The 25,645-nt window shown below is 38.8% G+C and overlaps 2 protein-coding genes across 2 annotated transcripts; one reads left to right on the forward strand and one right to left on the reverse strand.

Moving 5' to 3' along the window:
• The first annotated feature begins 15 nt into the window (after nt 1–15).
• On the forward strand, nt 16–23,895 carry LOC126367273 (collagen alpha-1(IV) chain-like). Its single transcript, XM_050010707.1, has 15 exons — nt 16–148; nt 13,715–13,900; nt 14,903–14,947; nt 15,030–15,314; nt 15,574–15,822; nt 16,141–16,924; nt 17,013–17,273; nt 17,448–17,670; nt 17,947–18,062; nt 18,208–18,608; nt 18,964–21,034; nt 21,263–21,440; nt 22,197–22,311; nt 22,686–22,906; nt 23,085–23,895. Exons 1-15 carry the CDS (start codon nt 50–52, stop codon nt 23,263–23,265), a joined length of 5,415 nt encoding a protein of 1,804 aa, XP_049866664.1. The 5' UTR covers nt 16–49; the 3' UTR covers nt 23,266–23,895.
• An 84-nt stretch (nt 23,896–23,979) lies between these two features.
• LOC126367334 (PITH domain-containing protein CG6153) lies at nt 23,980–25,466 on the reverse strand. The gene is made up of 4 exons (XM_050010825.1): nt 25,136–25,466; nt 24,906–25,027; nt 24,505–24,609; nt 23,980–24,272 (listed from the first exon to the last, which is right to left on the reverse strand). The coding sequence occupies exons 1-4, from the start codon at nt 25,322–25,324 to the stop codon at nt 24,062–24,064; spliced, it is 627 nt and encodes a 208-aa protein (XP_049866782.1). The 5' UTR covers nt 25,325–25,466; the 3' UTR covers nt 23,980–24,061.
• Between the last annotated feature and the right edge of the window lie 179 nt (nt 25,467–25,645).

The following is a 25,645-nucleotide window of genomic DNA, read 5'->3' on the forward strand; positions in this document are numbered from 1 at the left end:
GCACGCGTCGGGCGGCGCGAGGGCGCGCGGCCAGTAGTGGTGTGCAGGCATGTCGAGCCCGGCCGCGGCGCGCGCGCGCCTCATCGCGCTCCACCTCGTGCCCGCCGCGCTACTACTTCTACTCATCAATCCACAAACCACATCAGCTGTAAGTACCAAATCCACCTGACCCTACCTGTAGATCTAACTTAGTGCGGAATGATCACCGTTGGCGCCTATAAAAGACATCAACGCGCCGGCCAAACTTTTGTTTTTGCAATGTTTACTTGCCGGTGGCGGTTATACGCATTGTACTGCTGGAATTGTTCAGCCCGCGACTGATTATTGCTTACACTGTTAAATCAAAATCATAGTTCGATAAAAATCAGTCTCTTAACTCACCTACACATGAAAGCTTTTAGATGACATCGCATAATTCGCACACAACGCTTAGTTTTATATAGGCAGGTTGGTACCTCGAGAAATGGTATCATAATTATACGAGTATTTTGAATTCTTCAGATGTTATTTAATGTACCGGTCAATATTATGCAAGTAAATAAGTACTTATCTATTATTATCAGTATCTAATATAATGTGTAGGTGTTGTGTAGTTGGTCTTTTTTTGAAATACTAATTGGCTTAATCATTGTTATAAAAGCTTGTAAGTATTTATTGATTGATGAATATTCTAATATACTATATATTATATTACTTATTTACATAAAGGGTGCTGTGATTATAAATGTAGTTACAAGATAAAAAGCTGAAGAGTGTCAGTATTCAATGTCAGACACTACTGCAATGGCAGATAATCCTGTAATTTAGTGTTTATCATTTCTCTATGTAAATAACATAATTGAAAAGGGAATTCGACGGTGCGAACTTTTCTAATAACTATAAGTACTTAAGTATTAAAATCCACCAAAAATTATATACAATAAAATGGCACACGAGTCTTTTATAAAAAAATGTAATAAGGTCAACGCAGCACACATTATTCATAGAACCATATAATTACAAGATAGAACCATAGCACAACTAAAATATGTATGCAAGAAGATCAAATTTCATCCTTTTAGTATGAAAATATGAGTCGCATAGAACTGTATTATAGTCTATAACGAAGCTGAAAATATGTCGTTTTTATAGGGCTGGCTTTAATCCCGTATTTTCGTGATTGTCATTATGACCTTCAAATCCGAAGGTTAATCCGAGGTTGCAGGTTTGAATTACGGGTCCGGCCCGTAGATGCCCTGACCCTATAGAGGCTCTATAATAGAGCAACGCGGGCCTCCGGCGGACCGGACTACACTACCGAATCCGATTTACGAAATAAAGTTCCAGATCAGAGTACATCATTAACTTACTTCCCAAAATCAACAACATCAACGCCATAATGCCCGGGGAAAAACCAACTAATAAGAATTATTTATTATTAAAGGACGCCACACACATAGCAACAATACTATGACATCAAAAGAAAAAAACACACACAAAGTGACATTATTGTAAAAGAATATACTCATGATATGTGGTGGTCGACGTGAACTACGAGATGCTGGTATTCTGTGGACCCTGCGAGTCCACCTACTTTCGGGGGCATATGCTTAATATGACCTAACCTGTAATTAAGCTGGTTTTCCCTTCGAGTTGGAAGGTCAGATTGGCAATCGCTTCTATAAAGAACTGACCGGAATATTTGGGATAGACATGGATAAAAGCTAAGGAAGTGATGAGTTGTCTAAGCGCTTGTTTTACCACTTGTTGGCTCTAGTGTCCGTAACTTATGTAGATGTTAACCGGCAATTAGATGTAGGTACTGCTATCAGACCTTATCCGGCAAATATAAATAGTTTTGGCAGTCATGTTTGGCTGCTTCCCCTCAGCCCCACTTCTCTTGACCGCTACCCCTCTCCTCTAAAAATTATGTCCTCTCGGACCAGATCTTCTCCATACATTTAGGCTACTTACATTTTGGTGAAATTTTTCATTAAAATAGAAATACGACTAGGTAATAGCTAAGGTTTTCAGTCGAGATAGATCAATTCTACGTATAATACTTACTTAAATTCAAGCATTGTCTCCCGACTCTTATATTACTTTCCTAAGTAAATATGTAGAGACTGTATTTATTAGTGATCGAGTTAACATTTTTGTTCGTAGAAGGAATAGAGAACTTTTACTCAACTGACTGCAAGACGAGTCGTGAACCTGGCTGTATTAAAAGCTTTTGCTCTCTTTTTTCTTTTCAATGTGCAAACTCTCTTCTTACTGATACACTGATAGTCACCAACTGCTTTATTCTTGGCCTTTGTTGCTCTTTGTATTGGAGATGTCATTAAAAAGATATAGTACGATTTAGTCAGTTCTCTGAATTCCGGTCCGTGAATCAGTTGTCCCGGTTTGAAAATGAACTATTAATAGGATCAAAAAACCGTACTGCATCTGTTATAATATGTGTATACTGTTTTAATGTTACCTATAGCAAGAAAGAAACAGTTCCGTTTTGTTAGAATAACAACATAAATGTTGTTGCCAATTGGAGGGGGTGGCTTTGATATAGGTAGAGCTTATTATTACTATGATTCTGTTTCCCAGATCGGAATATTATCTATATCATTATAGTAGGTAGCTACTACTGTATTATTTATACATATTAATGCCCGTAATCGTTCTAGAGGTGGATAGATAGAGACACAAGTTAAAAACGACAACCAGAAACTACTCCTGCGGGGTAAACACGCTATCGGACTCGGACGCGGCGCGGTGCGATAAACCCCGCCCGTTTCGACCAGCCAATGCTGTCGATAAATGTCATACGGTTGTTGTATTGGTCGGTGCCCGCGATGTACTTCGCGTAGCGCGCGATAGCGTAGCCGTGCAGGCCCCGTTGACATTAGACCTATAAGATTCATTATGATGAGCCGAATTGCCCAAATAGCTTAATAAGATAAATTAGAAAATCTGCTTGGCTGAAATAGCATTATACTTAAATATGATCATCGAACAAAATCCTATTAAGGTGGGCTACAAGTCGTCAGGCAAAAAATTATGTGCGGCCGCTTTTGGTATCTATCGACGTCTGTAGATAAATACGATCTTTAAAATGAACAGTACGCGTATTGTAGTGACAGGCAAAACATCTATAATAAGTAACTATTACGACTCTACTTGTCAGCAAATTTTAGCTACACTGTCATTTCTATGGTTAGGACCTTTGAGGGTGTCCCATAAGCCTACACGTATTGAATCAATTAATGAAACTTGAGATCAGTAAAAAAACTCTTAAGTACTTCATTTTTACAAATTTGGTGCCATTTTTGTTCTATTTTTAGCTAAGTAGGTACTCCTGAATAATGATTAATCTGATGCATTAAGCGGATCTGAAAAACTAAACGGCAATATCCCAGAAAAAACTGGTTTGATTATTATTTTTATACGCAATTATCCTCAAAAAATTATGTGGAAAAAAAATAAGTGTGCTGCATACGCGCTTTTTTTTTTGAAGATTTTAGAATGGTACTCGTATAACGATTATGTGTAGTCCTTATCGTTACAAAGACGTTTGCTATGGAAATTAGGATGGCGCCGATTTTCTGGTAAGCCATGACCCCAGTTTGATTACGTGACCCCATGAAACACGGCGGTGGATATTTTATTTGATTCACTACTGACGGGATACCCATACATAGGAATACCTTATCATTTACGAAATTGAAACGCCCATAACACAGTAGTTTATAATAATAATGTTCCACAGTTGGGCATAAATCGATCCCCACATCGATCAAAAGGAATAGGTATAATGCACGTTCCACCACGCTGCTCCACTGTGCGTTAGTAGAGAAGGAAATTGTCGTAACTTAAATCAGGATTTAAGTACGAAATTTTCCGTGCGTTTCCTACATTATGATCTTGTTTAGTGGAGTGGTGGTCAAAATGTCTAGTCATGTAACCTTTGTCACAGACACAGAAGTCACCTGAAAAAGCTCAAAGACCATTTTAAAAGGACTTATGGTATCCACACGTTTTCACGAAGTAACACTTTTTCACTCACAAAAGTAAGTAAATGCAATTCTACCCTTAAACAATTTATATGTTCAGTTAAAATCGATATGTAGGTAGTATTTATCCCCTAAATGTGCTCAAGCAGTAGCCTATTATGTACTGTAATGCTCTTGAATCATACATGGTCAAAGGTACAAGGGAATGCTCACCGGTAAAGAAGCTCCCTACATAAAATATACAGATTAGAGGAGGTGTGACGGGTTGGTAAATTACTCAATACAAGTACTAAAATAGATAAATGTATTTACTTGAGTGCACCTACCTCAATAGGGTTGATGGACGTGAGTTCTTGTTTATGTAGGTATTTTGTTAGACGTCATAATTTCAAATTATCCTAAGTAGGTACCCCAATTATTTTTAATAAACTTTTACAAACATAGGTATATACCTACTTACCTTAAAGATGTTTGACGTATCGTTTTATTTTTTGACATATATAACATAATTAAGTTACTTGATAGTTGCTGGCAGATAAATTCAAAGTTTCGATGAACGTGGTTATTACTGGTCTGCCATTGTTGATAAGGTTCATTGAGGTAATTCTGTAAGTGCCTACCAAGGCAATATGTACAAAATTACATAGGTTCTTGGGTTCCCGATTAGCGACTCGTGTCCATTAAACAAGCTACTGGCTGTTAATAAAATATGGTGATAAGATATTGCGAGTAGGTACCGTATAGCGACATAGAGGCTATCTTTTAGAAGTATAACAAAACACTGATATCATCATTCCGGCCAATTATAAACCATTATTAAAGTCCGCTTGTCACGTGAACATAATATTATGTATTGACCTACCTATGATACCTTACGATAGGTATTTTATCCTCTACTCTACATGAAGCGATATTTTTTTAAAAGGGTCTCAACTCTCACCAATAAAGCTCTACCAATACAGTTATATACACGAATCATCTCTTCAATTAGGATCATGAGCTTTCATTTTGTCAATAGAATAGTTTCGTTTCTCTTTACGTACATGAACGAATGGTGATTGTCACAATGTCAAAATAAAGATAAATTATGAAATTCTGATTACTAAATAAAGACAGATCTAAAAGGGACAAAAAACATTTTCTTTTTTCTATTTAACTTATGAATGTGAATAAAGAAAAGTGAAATAATAAGTGCGATATTTTGTCGATTCTCTATGACGTCACAGGTTGCTTTTTCACACAAATTGCATAGTAATTTTGTGTTTTGATGTTTACTTAATAAAATACTTTTTATTAAGTAAACATCAAAACTGTTTGACTAGTTGGAAACTACCCAATTTCAGATGGGAAAAATGAACTAAGTTGAGTCGAATCCTATCAAATCTTTATAGGTTGGATACTTTATAGTTTCACATTATGTTCATTCATTTTAATAAGGTCAAATACAGGATATGATTGCTTAACTCTGAAAATATAGTTGTTAATGTAATAATGCGATGTTACCGTAACCTTTGCTCTATTATCTTTTAAAAGTTTTTATTTGGTACATATCAACAAGTAACGACAATAATTTATCATTACGTGGCCTCGTGACCCAAAAATGACTTTAATTTACATAACACTTATACTTACTTATATTATAATTAACTACATGGTGAAAAATCGAATTAAAAGCCTAATTTAATTTAGTAAACAGTTAAAGATATTCAGGTGCAATTAATAATCTACATAAAGTACATGCACTTAGATAAAAATGTCTAACATATTGCATTAGTGTTTTGTTTACGATGCATGTATTACAAGATGTAGAAATAACATTAAGAAGCAGTACAGAAATGATATTTTTGATAACAAAACTTCCGGGGCCCAAAAAATTCGACACAAAAGTGTGTAAACTGACTGTACTTATTTCTTACTATCTTATCATTAGAATAATAATTAAAGTAATTTTGAATTTTTGTAAAGGTTGTAACCCGTGATAATAAGTATAACGGACGAATGACGCACATCACGTCAGATCTTAATTTAGAACAGATTTTAGCCGTAATAGTCATACTCCCAACTATTAACCGAGGACAATACATTTTGCTCGTTTAGAAAAGAAAAAGGGTACTTAAGGGTAAACTAAAAAAGGTAAAGTTAAATCTTGGAGAAAATATATATCAGATGTAGGAAGAGTATCGTTAAAAAGTTCGGATGAATAACTATAGAACGACAAGGATGTTTGGCGCATGTCTGAAATCGAAACTAATAGATTCGCATCAAAAACATAAGTTTTGAAGGATGTATGCAAATGGTGCCTTATTCTTAAAAGATACAATACGACGACCTTCGCCTTCTCTTGGTTAGCGTATTTAAGTAAGTACCTATCCAAGTGTCACACCTAAATCGCGGTTACATCGCGTAATATACTTAGTTGCTAACTCGAAAACGGCACTAATCGGATGTTATGTAAAATTGAAAAAATTCCGATTCATTTTAAATATTAATTGTAATGTTTGTTGTTTGATGGTTAAAATTAATTTCTGTGCAATAAAGTGTATTTGATTTGATTAATTTATGTTAAGTACGTAAATATCAACGAAATCCCACATAGATACTTAGTAAGTACAGCTCTAATCACCATGTGATCACGATACTTGATATTAAAGTTAGATATCTACAGTCGGTTTATGAAATTATGAAATAAGAATGAATACAACTATTTTCAAATATAACTAAACATTTTCAATAAAAACTATTAAGAAAACATCATCATTTGTATTGTATAATGTAATTCCATGATCAAGGATACAGAGGAAACGTCAAATCGGAGCAAGTTTCCGTATCCGCTGTGACTTATCGCTTTTGCAAAATGCTGAAAAATGTGATCAATGTGGATGTAGGAATTAAAACAGGGCGACTATCAGACAGACATAAAATAGGTCAAAATCAACTTCCATTGACGAAGCTCTCAGAACGAGGTCGCGATACAAACATCGGCTCCGTTATCGATGCGACGGGAAGCTGCTATCAACTCGTCGCCGGGTACATAACACAATTTTTGCAATTATTGCCGAAATAATTTATATTAACTCCCACGGTGCCATATCAGTCAATGATATTGCATGTTGCTCATTGTTACTTGGCAACAATGATGGAATTCAGTAAGCGTGTAATGTAATGAAATCAACATAGGATATGTTGTTACTGGCTGAAAATATAAGTCAAGTCTCATAGGGCAGCAAAGCTTTTTCAACGACGTGTTAACGTGCCCACGCAGTCTTCTTTAACCATACACAGTATCATAAAACTGTGAGATTGTATGTCTAATTATGCAGCTGCCGTACATTCTCGTAGTCTAATTATATCATCACGCGGGATTGCTTACATAACATAAAACATTTGTGATGTCGTCCGGCATCGGTGGCTCGCCCCGGGGCGGGGTGAGTCGGCCCTGTCAATGTTCGAGCGCAATTTATCACTCATTCTTTTATCGTCATGACGTAGTCCACACAGAACATTGAACCCAAGAGGAAGTAAGTATTCGACGTTCCTCAATTTTTATATTTCATCGATATCAGTATCAGTTCCACACGACTCTACGACCACTATGTATATGAAAGCTCTCCGGTCGATGCAATGTAACTTTCGTAAACAACGGGAATAACTAGTTTTTTTACGCTACAATATTGATTTTTGATAAATCTTCTGAAACAGACGTATAAGGCCAATGATGATGATTGATTTTTAATATTATCTTATCACAATATTACATTTATTATTAGGTAGCAAGTCATGAGTAAGAGATAAGTAAATAACTCATTCACTCCTTTATACTGTATATCTAAATGTAATGAAACTTTCTGAGTGCCTTCAGTGCCTTCAGTGCCTGTCTGACCCTTAATTGTGAGTACGTACTTTGGAAGTTAGTACTTGGTATACTTGCACGTAATAACAGCGTTACATATCACTGGGTTGCGTATACGTAGAGGTAGGTGCACCGGCCAAGTACCACGGTGGCAGCAAGTATTGCACCGCAATGCAATTCATAGCACTCGCGGTTTAGTTGGCTACTCGCAGGCGGCGGTTTTATAGCCGCGAGCGTTGCACTGAAAGTTATTGCTTACTTCCAGTAAAGTAAAATAGGTCAATAGTTTCAGTGCGGTAACAAAAGCCAGTTGAACGTGCGGCCATATCCCGGGCTATATTTAGTGGCGGTCGCTGACAGTGCGCGATGCTACCGACCTATTGCTCACAAATCAATACAACCCGTGGCAGTTGTCTACAGAAACTCGTCCTCGTATAAAGTATACGTCTGAAATTAATTAGAGCGTCGCATTATTTATGATAAAGACATAATCTCAAAAAATAACGCGCAGTATCGATAAAGCTTCGCTATTAACTTCCGCTTCCGCGTTTGTGTAGCCTACTTTGTGTTCAACAATGTGAACAAAATGTTATTAACTTTTTATTCTGTTCATATGGAATTGGTATAAATGGATGCTAGGTAGAATATAAAACATGATTAATAGCGCACAGTAGCGTGTGTGCAGAACATAGATTTTCTCATTACGCCATTGTAGTGCGAGGTGTATCGGGAACGCGTTTATGAGTACGACGGGGTCACCAGATTCCGGCAAACAGCTCGTAAATTCAACCAGACCGTTCCATTTTTCAACTTTTGACATAGTTAAAATATTCAAGAATAGGTATGATTAGTTTCTTTTCATCAATGCACCTTGAAAACAGAAGTCTTTTATACGCATATTTTGTGAGATTCAATCCTCGAGCGATCTAAACTCTCGATCCTGGTTTAGGCACATGATAGAAAATAAGCACTAAGTACAAGTAAGTAGTAATTAAAGTAACACCGACAACATTATAAGGGTAAAGACTCATTTGAAGCAACAACTAATTAACCCACATTTAGCTTAGATTATTATTACTGAGCTTCAGTTACAGTTACTGGAAAATTCTAAGATATCGGTTACCAACACTACTGGATGCAACATGTGCAGGAATGGGATTCCATGAATTAAGCACTCAACCACATGTTGGTCTGAAGTTGTGCTTATAAACAATTTTCGGCAAATAAATAGATGCGTGCAATGGTGCATACTGCCTGGTTTTCGTCTGTACATTGCATCATACGTACATACCCACGTACACCTGCATATTTCGGGATTAGCTCACAATTGAAATAGACTTTGTTAGCGCAGTGCTCTCTAATAAAGCTAAACCTTTGAAATGTCCAGCGTTTACCGATAATATTATTCAATTAAATACGCTTAATTATGTGTCACCAGGATTTTTGGTAACTCTTTGTGTTGCAAGGTACTTATTCAGACGAACTTATATTATTATATTGCTTTTTAGATGAATTGCTACAATGTGGCCTGTACACCCTGTAAATTTGTGTGGTGTGACATGCTTCGGGTCAAGTAGTTAATGCATCTTGCGGCAAATCTACAATAACTCACGTCAAAAAAAGAAAAAGGTGTGTGTGACGTGTGATGATATTAAAATGTAACATAGAACATTCTAAGTTTTCCTTTCAATTTTTTGCAAGACAATATTTTGCTTCTTGTAGTACCTACTGTTAACCTTAAATAAATTAATTACTTATCGTATACTCAGAAACATAAATTGGGTACAAAAGGCGCAATACATTACAGTGTGGTCTATTTCTCAAAATACTTATATCTTTCAACCTTGCTTAGCCTGCAATACTTATTGCAAGTGGATACTAAATAAATATTGCTCATAATATTTATCTTAAGGCACAACATAACTTATCTGATGACCTGTAGAGTTAAGGTAACATATTTAGAGATTTTTCATTGTCCTGGAAATTTTAAATACAGTATGACTGCATCTGAACTGCACATGTGTTGCTGTCACAAGTCACGACGCTATAGCCGCTTTAGACGCTTTAGCCGCTTTGCAAGACCGCCTAAGTGCCTTAATAGCACCGCAGTTTGACTTAGGTTCACTGAAAATGTAATCTGTTTAGGTTATGTACCTACATGCGAAAGCTGCGCTTGCGCTGCGCCCGCGTCCTAGTCAACATACATAAAGTCACGCAAGTAAGCTCTTATGGGGTGGGTAGAGCCACAAGTAATCAAAACACGACCTACAACCACATTAGACACGATGAATCGTAAGGTAACACAGGTGATCAGCCCATCGCGCATCGCCCTTATAATGATTCGCTGTGTTATGTTGCGTGCGCGACTGTGTCTACAGAAAGCAAGTGTCCTAAAGCTTAAGGATATATTTGGACAAGTGGCGGGATGGCTAAACCTAAAAGCACAGTCGTGACACGTGGCGGGGGAGGCAGGGGGGGTCGCGCGGGATGTGCGAATGGCCGCTATCGCTGGGACACTGCAATGATTGTTTATCCAGCTCGTTCGTTGAATTGCAACTAATGACTCATGCGTTCTGTAATCGCCTGTTGCTACATAACATTATACAAAACGTGCGACAGTTGATGTAACATCTAAAATAGAAATGCAATGTAATTAATTAAGACCATGCGAAATCGATAAAACCGGTAGTTCTACACATAGGTCTATGGTTGTACTAGTTCTACGATTGTACTTTTATATGTTCCTAATTACCCCACAAAGCTTTATTTGCATTTTCTACATCAGTACATTCAAACAACGTTGAAAGCTGTGGTAAAAACCCTTGAAGACGATTCGAAGATAAAATAATCCAAATTTTCATAAATTATAGGAAGAAATTTCATACATAACTGTTTTTATGGACTTAATAAACGAGTACAGACAAGGTCTGTGCGGTTTAGTTGGAGCATGGTGAGCGCGTGCGCGGGCCGGCCGGACGCCGCGCGCTGCCCACGCGCACGGCCCGGAAGCGAGCACGGTTCGCAACCTCGCGCCCGGAATTACAGCTTAGACGACACAAATTAATTATCTTTGCAATTATGTGTCATACATTATAGATTCTCGCCCGAAATCTTGGTAGGGGTAGACAGATTTAAAAATTGTAAAAAAAAATCAGCAGAAACTTTTGGTATTTGCCGAACTCGACAGTATCCAGACAGATAATTAAAAATCCAGAAAAAAGCTGAGTTTTTCTTGGGACACGGAACTTGTTAATACATATATTATTATGTTCTTCATTTACATCATTATCATCACTAATTTAAGAGCCACGCTCTTGTCGGTGTAGCATTCTACATTCTTGTCTATCAAAGGCCAATTCTTTCACTTCAGTTACTACCACTTTGGAAAAGTAAGTAGAGGTTGGTAATCCACCTCACAACCCACACGATATTGCTTCTTAAGTTGTTGTAGAAAGAATACCTATGTTGTAAAAGTTTTTCTTGACTGTTTATACTGATGACATAAGCTCACGAATACCTATATCCCGAGATTCAAAACTGAAAGTAAGAATATCTTTAAAGTTTCGCATTTAACAAATAGGTCGTCGTCCACAATGAACTGATTTAAGATAACATGAACAGATGTTACGGTGATATAATGCTCGGCCTGGTTTTAGCGACCATTAAATTAACAGACGTTTAATAGGTACCTGACTCACACCATAATGTATCATGCAGAATTTGAAAACCATAGCCCATGTCCTTGTGTTTATGTCATTAGCAATAACGTCCATTCGTATGTTGGTTAAAGAATATAGAGAGAATAAAGATTGTGTACTTATTAATAAGTTTACCAAAAACAAAACTTCCGTACCGGCATTTACTTACCTACATATTATCGATTTTTTTATCTTTATCGTGGTACAATATAAGTAACTCTTACTTATTTAGAAAGAGTAACTAACAGAAGTCATTCACCTAAAAAACTATAGTCATCGACATGCCTGCATTATTGAATTCCAATCCAAATTAGGAGGGAATAATTCACCGGATCCAGGCTAACAAAACGATTGCTGATCCTTACAAATGATCTTAATGTAGGTACTGTTCACACATGTAGAGTAGCAAGTAAATGCATTGTATTGCGTCGTCATGCAAATTTAGAAATGCTGTCATAACAACTGCAAATTGATATTGTTACAAACGACACGACGCGTCTTAATAAATGGAGAGTATCCTATGAACATCTATTCCAAGTATAGTGAAGCAAGAATTCTAGTTATAAATGTACCCTCACTTGTTGCATTTGAGCCTCTTATATTTCTATTAAGTATTTAAGAAAACAAAACCTTAAACTGAAGCCTTGATACAGATATTTGCACTGAGCACCTAATCAATACAAAAACAAGCAGATAAGAATTACCTAATTACTTACTCTTACAATATGACGTTTTCTTTAGAAAACTATTTGATTACCTTCTCTATAGATTCTAGATACGTACACAATTCTACCTAACTGTGAAGGATTTCTTCTACGGTAACATGACCATACCTGATCCGGACCGGTCCCATAGATATATTAAGTTTGGTACTATAGCCGCCTAAGCGTCTGATAAAAGAAATATAAGATGTACAATTGTACAAGCATGAGCAACATTGTGTAGACTACACAGTTTACAACCCTGTCACATGAATATACCTATTTGTCATTTAGTGTGACTTAAAGTTCAATTTGTCAAAAAAGTCATAATATGACATGGTACTAAAGTCGTGCACTACGAAGTGTATGTGCACACTTATTGTCATACGACTTTTCGTTCTATCCATCCGCAATGGTTATTGAGGGCGTAAAGTTATCTGGGGATATAGCGTAACATTATGAATTCTTAAATATTGAACATGTGTATCCTACGTGTTCAATTTAATGGTGCATGGAAAATAAATAAAGAAGCGAATGATGTAATATAGGTATGTGAGTCTGACATCACCCTTAACTAAGAACCATGTTCTTAAACGAAAACCTAAACGAAATACATCTAGCCTTGTGCAGTTTGCTAGTAGGCTAACACGTTTGCGCTTGTGACAATAAAACCATTTGTAGGCATACCCAAATTAGTGTCAATGATACTGTTTCAAACACTTGGACCGCACACCGATAAGTTATGAAACTGAAACATCTTTATACGTAGGTATTTACTGACACAGTTCCTATGTAGATTTTTATTGAAATAAAAACGTCCACATATTTGTAATGAATGTTAGACTAAATTTGAATAAGTAAGTAGTTAAATTAAGTGTCGAGCGAATTAGAAGAATTTTCCTATTACTGCCAAAATACCAATGCAGTCAATCGGGATGGATTGACAGATACCAGTCATCTTGTAAAAAAATACAAATATTTAGATTAGAAATTAGTCTACATCTTTTTTAAGTCATCTATCCTTTTTGTTAAACTTACTTACTTAGCAAAGAAATTGATTTTCATGCTCCATTATAAAGTAGGAAGTGGAAATGGTCTTACTCTTGTAGTATGTGTGTCAGAGGTCCTGCAGATAAGGCACGTTCTTTCTCTCGCGCGCAATAATGACCCCGATCTTACAGCTTGCGTGATGGACGGTTAATATCTTCATGCAAGTAGCATAAGACTACGGAACCCTTTGAGTCACATAAATAATGAGTATAATGAGTAGTATAAGTTGATTAAAAATTATTAAAAAGTACGTTTCCGCCCGCAGTAAGCATTGTGACCTGACCGTCTCTGGGACGTACTCTGTCTAAATCAGTCCAGCAGTTTAGGTGTAAAAAGATTGATAGATTAATTTTCGCATATTATGAATGTAAGGATTATCATTGACGCGACATCATCATCAACATTCAAACACACATTATTTTGTTGCAGGCAGTGTGCAACCAAACAGCATGCGACTGCTCCGGGATAAAGGGCGACCTGGGCGACCGAGGGTCGCCGGGTATACCAGGCCTTCAGGGAGATTACGGTGAAGATGGGCCAGAGGGCCGCATCGGGATACCTGGCGAGCTCGGCGAGTGGGGCGAGATCGGAGACATCGGCGATAAGGGCGAGCGGGTAATTATTATATTTACTTATGTAGATGAAACTTTGAGTCCATAACGTTATATTATGTACCTACTAACCTTGGTACAAACTGCTTTTCATAAAATACTATGTGTAACGGTCTCGGAATTTAATAACAGCAATTATACAAAAGATAGGAAACCCGTCTAGTATTAAACTGCTATGGATGATACCGGCCTCCGTGGTCCAGTGGTTGAGCATTGGGTTCACGATCCGGAGGTCCCGAGTTCGAAACCCGGTGGGGACATATTACAAAAATCACTTTGTGATCCCTAGTTTCACCTGATTGTCCGAAAGTAAGACGATCCGTGCTTCGCAAGGCACGTTAAGCCGGTGGTCCTTGTTACTACTTACTGAAGTAAGTTCGTAGTCGTTACATGAGTCAAGCCTGGGGCCTTTGACGGCTCAATAGTAACCCTGACACCAGGGCTGATGAGGTTGGTAATTCATCTCACAACCCACACGATAGAAGAAGAAGATAAGATACTGTCAGGCACAATTGAATTGAATTAGTAGCAAATGAATAAGATTTTAAAAGATAAAATAAGAGAGCATCACGCTTGTATCCCCAAAGGAGTAGGATACTTACCTAGTATATATAACTGCTACACCCACTCCTCGTTAGCTATGTTTAAGTCCCAACTAGTCAAATCAGTTACTTTTTACTTAAACGTCAAAATACGAAATTACTATGGAATTTGTATGAAAAAGCACACTGTGACGTCATAGAAAACTTATTTTTACGTTTTTCGGGATTAAAATTCATAAGTTAAATAGAAAAAGAAAATGTTATCTCTTTATTTCGTAATTAATGTCTTTATTTAGTAATCAGAATTTCATAATTTATGTTGAAACTAGTACACGACCCGATTGGAGGCGAGTCTATTGCCATTAAGATTTTAAATAAGAATAACTGATACACAAAAATACATTATAGCAACAAAGATAACTTTATGAAGTATATTACAATACTTGTAATTTGTTTATTTTTAGGGCGCTGAAGGACCGTATGGACCAAGAGGCTACATGGGTCAACAGGTATGAAACGAGGAATATGAAAATTAACAAGAAAAAAAAATTGTAAGCATTTAGAAAATATTACAAAAGATTTCTCAAACAGGGACCACAAGGATTAGAGGGGGTGCCGGGTAATCCCGGAATGGACGGTTGTAGCGGCGTTGACGGTGTGCAGGGACAAATGGGACCTCAGGGTCCACCTGGAGACAGAGGGTTACCAGGTCCATTTGGAGAAAAAGGTGACCAAGGTTTAGCAGGAGAAGGCGGAGTAAACTCTAGAGGAGCCAAAGGCGATCAAGGAGATAGTGGACGTAGCGGAACTCCAGGTGTTATGGGGCAACAAGGATGGAGAGGAGACAGCGGTTTACCAGGCGAGGAAGGAGATCTGGTAAGAATGTCAATATTATTTTTTTGTAGATATAATGTATGGATTCCTACTCGTAATGCAAGCATTGTTAATTTGAGGTAGTCCCTTCTTACACCGTTGCTAATTATAAGCCTTTAGTGTTTACCCAATAATTGACTACTTACTTAGATGTCTGATGAAATAGCACATTTTTACAAACTTTGTTAATTCGCAGTTAATTCGAAATATAAACAGAATTAAAAGCTGAATTCAATTTAATTCAGTGGTACTCAACTTTCAGGGTCCCCCGGGTCGTAAAGGTGAACCAGGTTATAGAGGTGACCCTGGTGATGATGTCCTAGGACCACCCGGTGAAAAGGGTGACCAAGGAGAAAGAGGCGAACCGGGTAGACCTGGTTCAATGGTCGTAATTGATGAAGTTCAAACGAATATCACCATCCTAACAAAAGGCAATATGGGAGAGAAGGGTATTAAAGGTCAACAGGGTATTAAAGGATTGAAAGGAGAAATTGGATCTAGGGGCGCACCAGTAAGTACTGTCGATTTAGTATTATTGTTAAAATGTGTGTGGAGTGATTATTTCACCACTCGCAAACTGTATTAAAGAAAACGCTGATTGTTTTGCCACTTCGTATATAATTCGGTTTAAGTAGATAATTACAAACGTTACAAACACGTCCGACAATAAGAGAAGTTCGATGAATACAAAAATTAATTTAAAAATAGTAAAGAATGAATATTTTTTATAACCTTTTTTTTAAAAGGTATTTTTATGTTGCAATTGTCAACAATTATATTATATAAATTTTCTTTTTATGACTTTATAATTAGTATAATTACGATTTAGGGACGTTACGGCATTAATGGTCCTCAAGGGTACAAAGGTGAACAAGGCGTCGATGGCCCAAGAGGAAAACCAGGACACAGAGGAAAAGATGGACCTGCAGGTCGTAAAGGTGACAAAGGAGCTCCAGGTTATGCAGGATTAGACGGCGAAGACGGCCTGCCTGGTGGACCCGGTGAAGATGGAAGGCCGGGAAGACCCGGTGAACAGGGTCCTATAGGAGAACGTGGTATATTCGACCCACGCTTGAATGAGCCAATACAACCTGGAAGTATGGGCCCTCAAGGTCCTGTCGGTTACGAAGGGCCAAAGGGCGCACCAGGTTTTGATGGAGCGCCTGGATTACCAGGTATTATGGGTAACCCAGGTTTCCCTGGTATTAAGGGTTACCCAGGAAGACCCGGAAACCCAGGTGTTTCACCAAAAGGCGAACCAGGAATGACAGGTTTCAAAGGTTTACCTGGACCCCGTGGACCTTCCGGATATCCAGGTTTACCGGGACAAATGGGCCCAAAGGGTTTCAAAGGAGCCATAGTTGTAGGCCCTGACGGCGAAGAAGGAACACCTGGCATAGATGGTACTCCAGGGACGCGCGGTGACCGGGGCGACTCAGGGTTCGTAGGAATGCCAGGTTTTCCAGGTAGAGGAGTCCATGGTGCTGGACCACCAGGAGAAGACGGTCCGCCAGGAAGACCAGGTGCTCCTGGTGAGCCTGGAAGATCAGGTCGCCCCGGTATACCCGGTTTCAAAGGAGATAAAGGTGAAGACTGTCCATTCTGTCCGTCAGGTAACAATCACAAATAATTTGTTTGTAATTGATAGAATAATATTGAACTTTCCACATTTCTGAAATATTTTACTCTATTTATTTTTAGGACTACCTGGGCCTAAGGGTCAAAGAGGCGATGATGGTTTTCCGGGCTCAAGAGGATTCCCAGGTTACGAAGGGTTACCAGGACCTCGAGGGTCACGTGGAGCACCTGGCAATCCTGGTTTACCAGGACCCAAAGGGCCGAAGGGTAACAAAGGGGTTTTCGGCAGTGCCGGACCGCAAGGACCAAGAGGATCTAGGGGAAAATTGATCCATCCACCAGAATCGCAAACTATTCCAGATCAAGGACCTCCTGGAGACCCAGGTAAACAATTCGCATGTAAAATCCATACTACTGAATAGTGTAAATAGCTTTAGATTTATTGTTGCCTCAAACGGCATTCATGGATTTGAACAGATAAAGATTCTCATCCGGTAAAAAAGCATCGATCACACTTTGTGTCCGTATAAACACGTATTAACAATAGTAACATTTCAGGTTTCATTGGATTCCCTGGTTTCCCCGGAGATGCGGGATGGCCTGGCTTTCCGGGAGACGTGGGCCCGCCCGGTATCAAGGGTCGGATGGGAGACTTCGGTTTCCCCGGTTTACCTGGACGTAACGGAACTCGAGGACGCGACGGTCGTCCAGGAACGCCCGGACAACCGGCCCCGGTACCTATAGCGTTCCTCCACGGACAAAAAGGAGAGCCCGGATTAAAGTAACTATTGTTGTTTTATCAATATATTACGAGTAATTAATTCTGTCTAGTCTAATGTGTGGTCTAATGCCTATGTAATAAATCCGGAAGGATAAGTACTTAATGTATAGGTACATGTCTATACCAGCATTCACGAGACAACCCTTTATTTTGTCGCATCAGGAGTGCCACATACATAGGCCACGATACTACGTATATTGCAAAGGCGTTATTAGGACGGCCAATTTCTCAATAAATGCAAAAAGTATGTTGCAAAGAGTTTCTATTAATAACCAGGGGAGAACACGGAGACCCTGGCGATGACGGTGCCCCGGGAGAAGTTGGAGAATCTCTTGACCATGGTATCAACGCCAAAGGTGAAAAAGGTTTCCCCGGTTATCCTGGACCTAAAGGTACTTGACTTGTTTCACTAATTATACATAATATTATTCATACACTGCATCACTTTCTGCCATGTACAACGAACGGAGTAACATACATATTTCAATGATGCTTTTAATTTTTTTCTTTTTATTGATATCTAACTGTTTCTGACAGGGCGTAGAGGACGAAAGGGCGAACGCGGTGATATGGGTTACGATGGATTCCCGGGCGCGGTGGGCGACCAAGGAATACCAGGAATTTCTCAACAAGGCCCCATTGGTTTACAAGGATATGTAGGCGAAAAGGGAGACGTTGGACCATACGGTGAACCCGGTAGTAAAGGCTTGCCAGGACCAGAAGGTTATCCTGCAGGCAAAGGCCAGAAGGGGTCCCGAGGTGACGCTGGTTATCCTTCTTGGCCCGGCGATAGAGGTTCCGACGGCTTGCCTGGGGAAAGAGGTGATGAAGGAGAACCCGGTTTTTCTGGCGCACCTGGTCGGGCTGGAATTTTCGGTGTAAAAGGACAAACTGGACCGATAGGAGACGTAGGACCCGAGGGACCAAGTGGACCTCCTGTAAGTAGTACAAAATATTTATACGTAGTCTGATCTCTAAGAAATCTGGTGCTCTAAGGGTCTAAAAAAGCAATATCAGAATTTGACATTAAGTTTTTTTTGTCGTGACTTATTGTAGATTGACATTAAGTGCGCAATATCAAATAACTTGCAGTACTAATTTTTGAGATCAACTGTTTCAATTTGGCCTTGAAAGGGTATATCCCCTTGTGTCACTAATATTTCATTATTAATTTGTGTTATTGTACATTCTGCGCTCAATTTGTTATTGTATCATACCTATATCATGCTAATACGCTTGTCATGAATGTTTTGGTTTCTTTTTTGACTAATCTAAATTTTCATATTTTCTTAGGGGCGTAAAGGAATGCCCGGAATTACACGACAAGGGGCTCGAGGCATACCTGGGCGCCCAGGATTACCAGGCAAGATGGGACCTTTCGGCGAACCTGGTTTACAAGGTTTCCATGGCTTACAAGGAGATGAAGGTCCTAAAGGAATCAAAGGAGAGGCTGGTCGAGTAGGAACCAGAGGTTGGACTGGAGAAGTTGGTCCTGCAGGCCTTCCAGGATTTCCTGGCCTAATGGGAAAACCGGGTCAAAACGGCGAATTAGGTGACCGAGGTGAATCAGGCGCACCGGGATATAATGGTGAACCTGGTCCAATGGGCCTAGCTGGCCCAAATGGACCGAAAGGAATACGAGGAGACGTAGGAATTGTGGGTAGATCTGGTTTAGATGGTTGGCCTGGCCTTAAGGGTGAAATGGGTGACATCGGGTTTGTCGGTTTAAAAGGAGAAAGAGGCGAAGATGCTATAAGTGGTTTGAAAGGTGATCAAGGCGAACCAGGAGCAGATGGATACTCAGGAAGGCCTGGAACTCCTGGACGGAAGGGCGAAAAAGGTGATGAAGGAGATCGAGGTTTCACAATAGGAGGAAGTCCAGGTGCAAAAGGTGTAAAAGGTGATACAGGTATACCAGGACGTTACGGGTCTAATGGAACCAAAGGCCTCTCCGGAGACATAGGAACCCCAGGCGAACCAGGAGAAATAGGAGACAAAGGTTGGCCTGGTACACCAGGTTTCCCGGGAAGACACGGTCTTAATGGACTTAAAGGCAGACGAGGATTAAGAGGGTTTGCTGGAATGACTGGACGTAAAGGAGACTTGGGCATGGATGGTGAACCGGGGATAATGGGGATGCCTGGTCTCCCCGGAGACATGGGGTACCGTGGTTTAGATGGTCGTAGAGGAGAAATGGGACCGAAAGGAGAAACAGGTGACGCTGGTTTTATCAGCTACCTGCCAGGAACTAAAGGCGATATGGGCGATATCGGTATGGAAGGTTTACCTGGGTACCCAGGGGAACCTGGAGACTCCGGACTCTTTGGCCTCAGAGGTAGAAAAGGTGAACTTGGCGATATTGGTTATCAAGGAGAAGTTGGTGATGATGGTTTGCCTGGAAGAAGAGGCCTTCCTGGTGATAGAGGACCTCCAGGCTTGCGCGGTTTAGATGGTATAAATGCTGAACGCGGAGAAAAGGGTAAGGCTGGTACTGATGGTCTTCCAGGATGGTACGGTCCTAATGGCCAAAAAGGAGCTCCTGGAGAATATGGAATTGATGGTCCTGAAGGAGCCCCAGGACAACCAGGTCTTAGTTTCCAAGGACCGAAAGGAATCAAAGGTATGGATGGAAGACCTGGACCACGAGGCTTCCCAGGAGCACCTGGTAATCGAGGAATGGAAGGAACACCTGGTGCCCCAGGATTTAAAGGCGACATTGGTGAACCCGGTTATGCGATAAGCCCTAAAGGTCAACGAGGTGATGTAGGCTGGCAGGGCCTTCTAGGAAATCCAGGTGAAAAAGGAGATTCTGGAGATTTCGGGTCGGATGGATATCCAGGAAGCCAAGGCCCTCTAGGTTTAAAGGGTATGCGAGGTGATGAAGGCGAAGAAGGTCTTGCGGGTTATCCTGGCCTTAAAGGTATTAAAGGTGACAGAGGTGACGCTATTTTACCATCGGAAATATTACCTGGTCCTCCAGGAGATATAGGACCACAAGGTTTTGACGGAACAAATGGTTTAGATGGCATGCCGGGAGCATTTGGACGAAATGGTATTCCTGGATTTAAAGGTGAAAGAGGAGAACCGGGTTTTCCAGGTCCTGTTGGTTTTCCGGGTGCCCCAGGATTACAAGGATTGAGGGGCCGAGTGGGCGAGAGAGGACTGGATGGTCTTCAGGGTGGTAGAGGACCACCCGGTTTACCAGCACCACCACCACCAGCACCAAAGTCAAGAGGCTTTTACTTCACGATACATTCACAATCAAGTATGATCCCACAGTGTCCATCCGGTACCGTTCCTCTTTGGGATGGATTTTCTCTGATGCACATTGTAGCCAACGCTAAAGCTCACGGGCAAGATTTAGGTAAGATTTACTTTATTTGTAATGAAAATAATTTATTTACAAATATGGTATATTATTGTGAGGTTTAATGTAGCAAGCAGTTACTCCAAAGAACATAATTATTCTCTGATACATTAGATACTTGCCACTTTGTTAGTGGCAAGTTAGGCGATACTTATCGACGTAGTCAATAAATAGCAAATGTTGCTAAATGTGTATTATTTGCAACCGTTTTATTTTTTATTTTAGGCGCCCCAGGCAGTTGTTTACGCAAGTTCTCCACAATGCCTTACATGTTCTGTAACTTGAACGACGTTTGCGACTTTGCTCAACGAGAAGACTACAGCTTCTGGCTATCGACTCAGGAACCCATGCCAATGTCTATGACTCCCATACAATCTAGAGACGTAAGGTCATACATATCAAGGTAAGAATACCTATTGTACATATGTAGGTAGTTATTAGGTATAATAAGAATTGTTTATGAGTGATTTTCTTTAGGCCCTGCCTACGTCGAACGGGAATACGAGCTTGATGTCTATCGAAATGCATCTAGATTTCAATATAATCGAAAAGGTCTTTCTTACCATCACTCTATCGTAGTAAAGCGATTAACAAAGCAAAATTCGGTATTTTTTATTATATCTAAAATAGGTTTGCGTTTTACCTGATATACTTAAGTATAATTATGATACTATCTTGATGGTAAATGAAGATGGCGGTCTAAGGTGGTACATACACTCTTAGATAATAAGTGCCTACTCACTAGTTTTGAAGAATCCAAGATTGAAGGGAAACAAACTACGGCAGGTTATTCAATTCCTTAGCCGTTGATATAAGGAAGGAAGATACGAAGCGCGGTTTCGTGCGGATTAATGGCATTTAGCAGATTTCCCATTCATTGTTTTCTGACAAGCAACGTTTGTATTCAGCCGATGTACAATAAAAATATTTGCATAAATAAATAAATAGGTACGCCAAATACATTGCCTAATGGATAATTACATACCTATATAAGTTCGTGGGTACCTACCTTCTTATAATTACTCCTGTAGTCCTACCGGATGGGCAGTCATGAGTCATACATAACACGTAGTCAATTTTGATACTATTCGTTCCAATATAGATAATGGTAATTATGATGATTGTGATAATGTTTAAACTGTATTAATTGTTAATCCAGGTGTCAGGTGTGTGAAGCGCCTACGAGATCTATCGCCATACACAGCCAGAGTACAGAGGTGCCGCAATGCCCTCCCGGCTGGGAGGAGCTATGGATTGGCTACAGTTTCCTTATGGTATGAAATATTGTTAAAATCTCCTCCGGCTCATTGTGGGACACCCTATGTGTTTTATATGTATGAACAATACAATACGAACAACCAGGTGCTTATTTTACTAATGACTTCGATTTAAGTAGAATAAATACTTAGCAATCACTATTTCTCTATCTTATTTGGTGAAACGACTGCTTGAATAGAGAGAAGGTAGATCGGAGGTTAAACTAAACTATGTATTCCCAGTTCTTCATAAGGTTTCATTGTGTAATAAGGATAAAGTAGGTACCTAAGCTACTTTGGGCTACAATTACTTATCAAGTCATGAGTAGTAAAGTATTAATTAAGTACGTGCCTACCTGACTGTCCTTGTATATATAAATTCGTTTCTACAGCACACGGCAGGCACGGATGCTGCTGGCCAGAGCCTGATATCCCCTGGTTCGTGCATGCGGGAGTTCCGCACTAGGCCCTGTATCGAGTGCAACGGTCTTGGCCGGTGTAACTACTTCGCGACGGCAGTCTCCTACTGGCTGTCCACCATTGATGACAACAAAATGTTCCAGCGGCCTGAACAACAAACGTTAAAGTCAGATCAAGTGTCCAAAGTTAGCAGGTATGTAGATAGATAGATGTCTAATGCCTATAATTGTATACGTGTTTGTAAGGTCTCCCGTAAACCGTACGGATGTGTGGATGTTACTGTACATCTGACCTAAGATGTAAGGTACTTGGATTGAAGTTAAGCAATTTGTGATTGATAAGTACTTACTAACACTTTTCTCGTTTATCAGATGTGCAGTGTGTATGAGACGACGACCAGCTCCCCCTGCGGGTGGTTTCTCCACCGGAGGTGACGTGGACTCGGTGCCGAACGCGGTGGTGCGTCGACCACGCCCGGTGCGCCCGCGCTACCGCTCCGGACCCTATCGCAGAGGATACCGTGTTGTAAACGGTCGGCAACGTCGACAGTGAACCTAACTACAACACCTATTGTGATATTACCTGCTCCAAGGACCACTTGTACTTACGTTAAATAGCTTCTACAACAAAATAATAATTCATAATATCATAACATGATTCTGGAACGTCAGCACAAGTGACCTTGCAGGGTTAGTGCAGTATAATGTAGATAATGGTAAAGAAGACGAATGTTGATTGTACTAAGATGTTATACGGAAGTTCAATGAACTCGTAACACTGCCATAGAAGCCCTTTAAGAAATTACGTAATCTGTAAGATAAAATATTGTTACTAATTAAGGTATACGGAAAACTATTTGACTATAATAGTATGATACCGTAACGAAAAACGAATAAATCAAATTGAATTTACAATTATAATTTATCATTGTGCTTTCTAAACAACTAATACTGGTATTGGATGATGTTTATAATAGTATCGAGAAAGTTTAATGGGTCGTGAACATCAGCTACCAAGCTTCTTTGGTAAATAGGTAGTATAAGTTCAAAACAGTGTACCTATTCTGAAGTTCACGAAATTTCTAACTTACTGTAATATACTTACAAAACAATTATTTTATAAATGTAAATATAAATTAGTAGATACATACATGAGAATAAAAATAAAATTATATTTATACAAGCTATAAACTCATTATAACCCCTTGTAAGTAAAACCCCTATATAATATATTATTTTAAGGAAGAAAGATAAATACAAAGACAAATCTGAATAAATTTTCTTTATTTGATAATAAATTAAGATTTTTATACAAAAGTTTAATTGATATGATAACTTGTAGCAATTTTTTAGTCTATATGTTTAGTTACAGAGTCTAAATGCTTCAGTTTATGATCATCAAGGTTTGGTCTTGCTTCATATGTACAAATGGTCACACCGTGTCTGTGTGCAGGAGTCCATTCTCCTTTTAAACCAATGTAGTATATTTTTGTGTTATCAGCACCAAAATTACATGGAAAGTGCATTGTTAAATGTGAAACCGACGAAAATGTAACTACCCTGAAAAAAAAAATAGCATTTAATAATGAATTTAAAAATTCTTACATACATATACCTACTTAAATATACTAGTATAATTATTTTTTTTGTATATTATAATTAATAAAAATAATATACAAAAATTAAACATTAATTCACAACAAAATCTCATCCACATGCATCATATGCACAATATTCATTCAAATTTATTGAGTAAGTATACTAAAAGCAATTTGAAATGAGTGACACTTACTTGGGAGCATATTCTAGATATCCTTGACTATCCTTTTGTAGTTCAAATACTTGATCGGGTTCCATGGCAATATCATCAAAAGTCATATTAGGTTTGTTCTTATATCTGAAACCATTGTTCAAAAACATAAGAGCAAGAAAGTAAGGTACCTACAAACAATTGTTGTCTTTATTATCAATAAACTGGGATTCATTCTACCAAAACAGAACACAATAGAACTTTTATTCAGTGTTAAATTTATTTTTATATTTTCTAATGATAGTTTTAATTAAACTGATTATTGTTCTTTAATTTAATATTATATATACTGCAGATACTTAGAGTTTAGGGTCTGGCACAACATTCCTCACACTTTAAAATAAAAGCATGTGCTAGCCATGTCAGAAGTATTCTATACTTACAATCTTAATTTAGCAGGATGACAGTCAGTATCTTCCGATGATATCTTGATACCTTTTAGTTTAATATTACCCGTAAAAGGTATATTGAAAAGTAGTTCTTCATCAGCATCGCTCTCGACGAACTAAAATAAATATCACAAATAAACATAGTAAAACTGATATGTCAGGTTACAAGTATGAAACTTTACCGAAAGAGTCTAACATTTATAACTGTACGTAATTAAGCTTACCTGGGTCCGGTCTAATCTCTTGTCCCAGGGTTTGAACACAGTTTTTCCCGATCCATCAACAGTTTCATTAAGACACTGTAAGTTCTCTTTATCAATTTTTTCGAACAAGTTATATTGTATGCCCAATTCTGCACTTTCGTGATCGTGGTCATGATCGTGATGTCCGTCGTGACAATGGCTGTGTGGCATATTTACAAATATAAAAAGGAAGCGACAAGACCACGAAAAGCTAAAAAATACCAAACGAGAACAATCAAAACGATCAAAACAACAAATCACGCACTGAGACAACGACAGTGATCTTGACGAACGTCTGTCAACTCTTTTTTTTTAATTTATGGCCTGGTTGCAAAGACCTTTAGGCTGAACGTCAACGTCAAAAGAGTTGTCCACAAAATTTCGGTAGATTTTTGCTTAAAACAAGGACCAAGACCTGGTCTTTGACTTAAAAGAAAAGCAACTTAAAAGGATAAGTAACAGTGTTCCTATTGGTTCCTATCACGTTCCAAA

This window comes from Pectinophora gossypiella, chromosome 1 (assembly GCF_024362695.1).
Source record: "Pectinophora gossypiella chromosome 1, ilPecGoss1.1, whole genome shotgun sequence".
Taxonomy (NCBI): domain Eukaryota; kingdom Metazoa; phylum Arthropoda; class Insecta; order Lepidoptera; family Gelechiidae; genus Pectinophora; species Pectinophora gossypiella.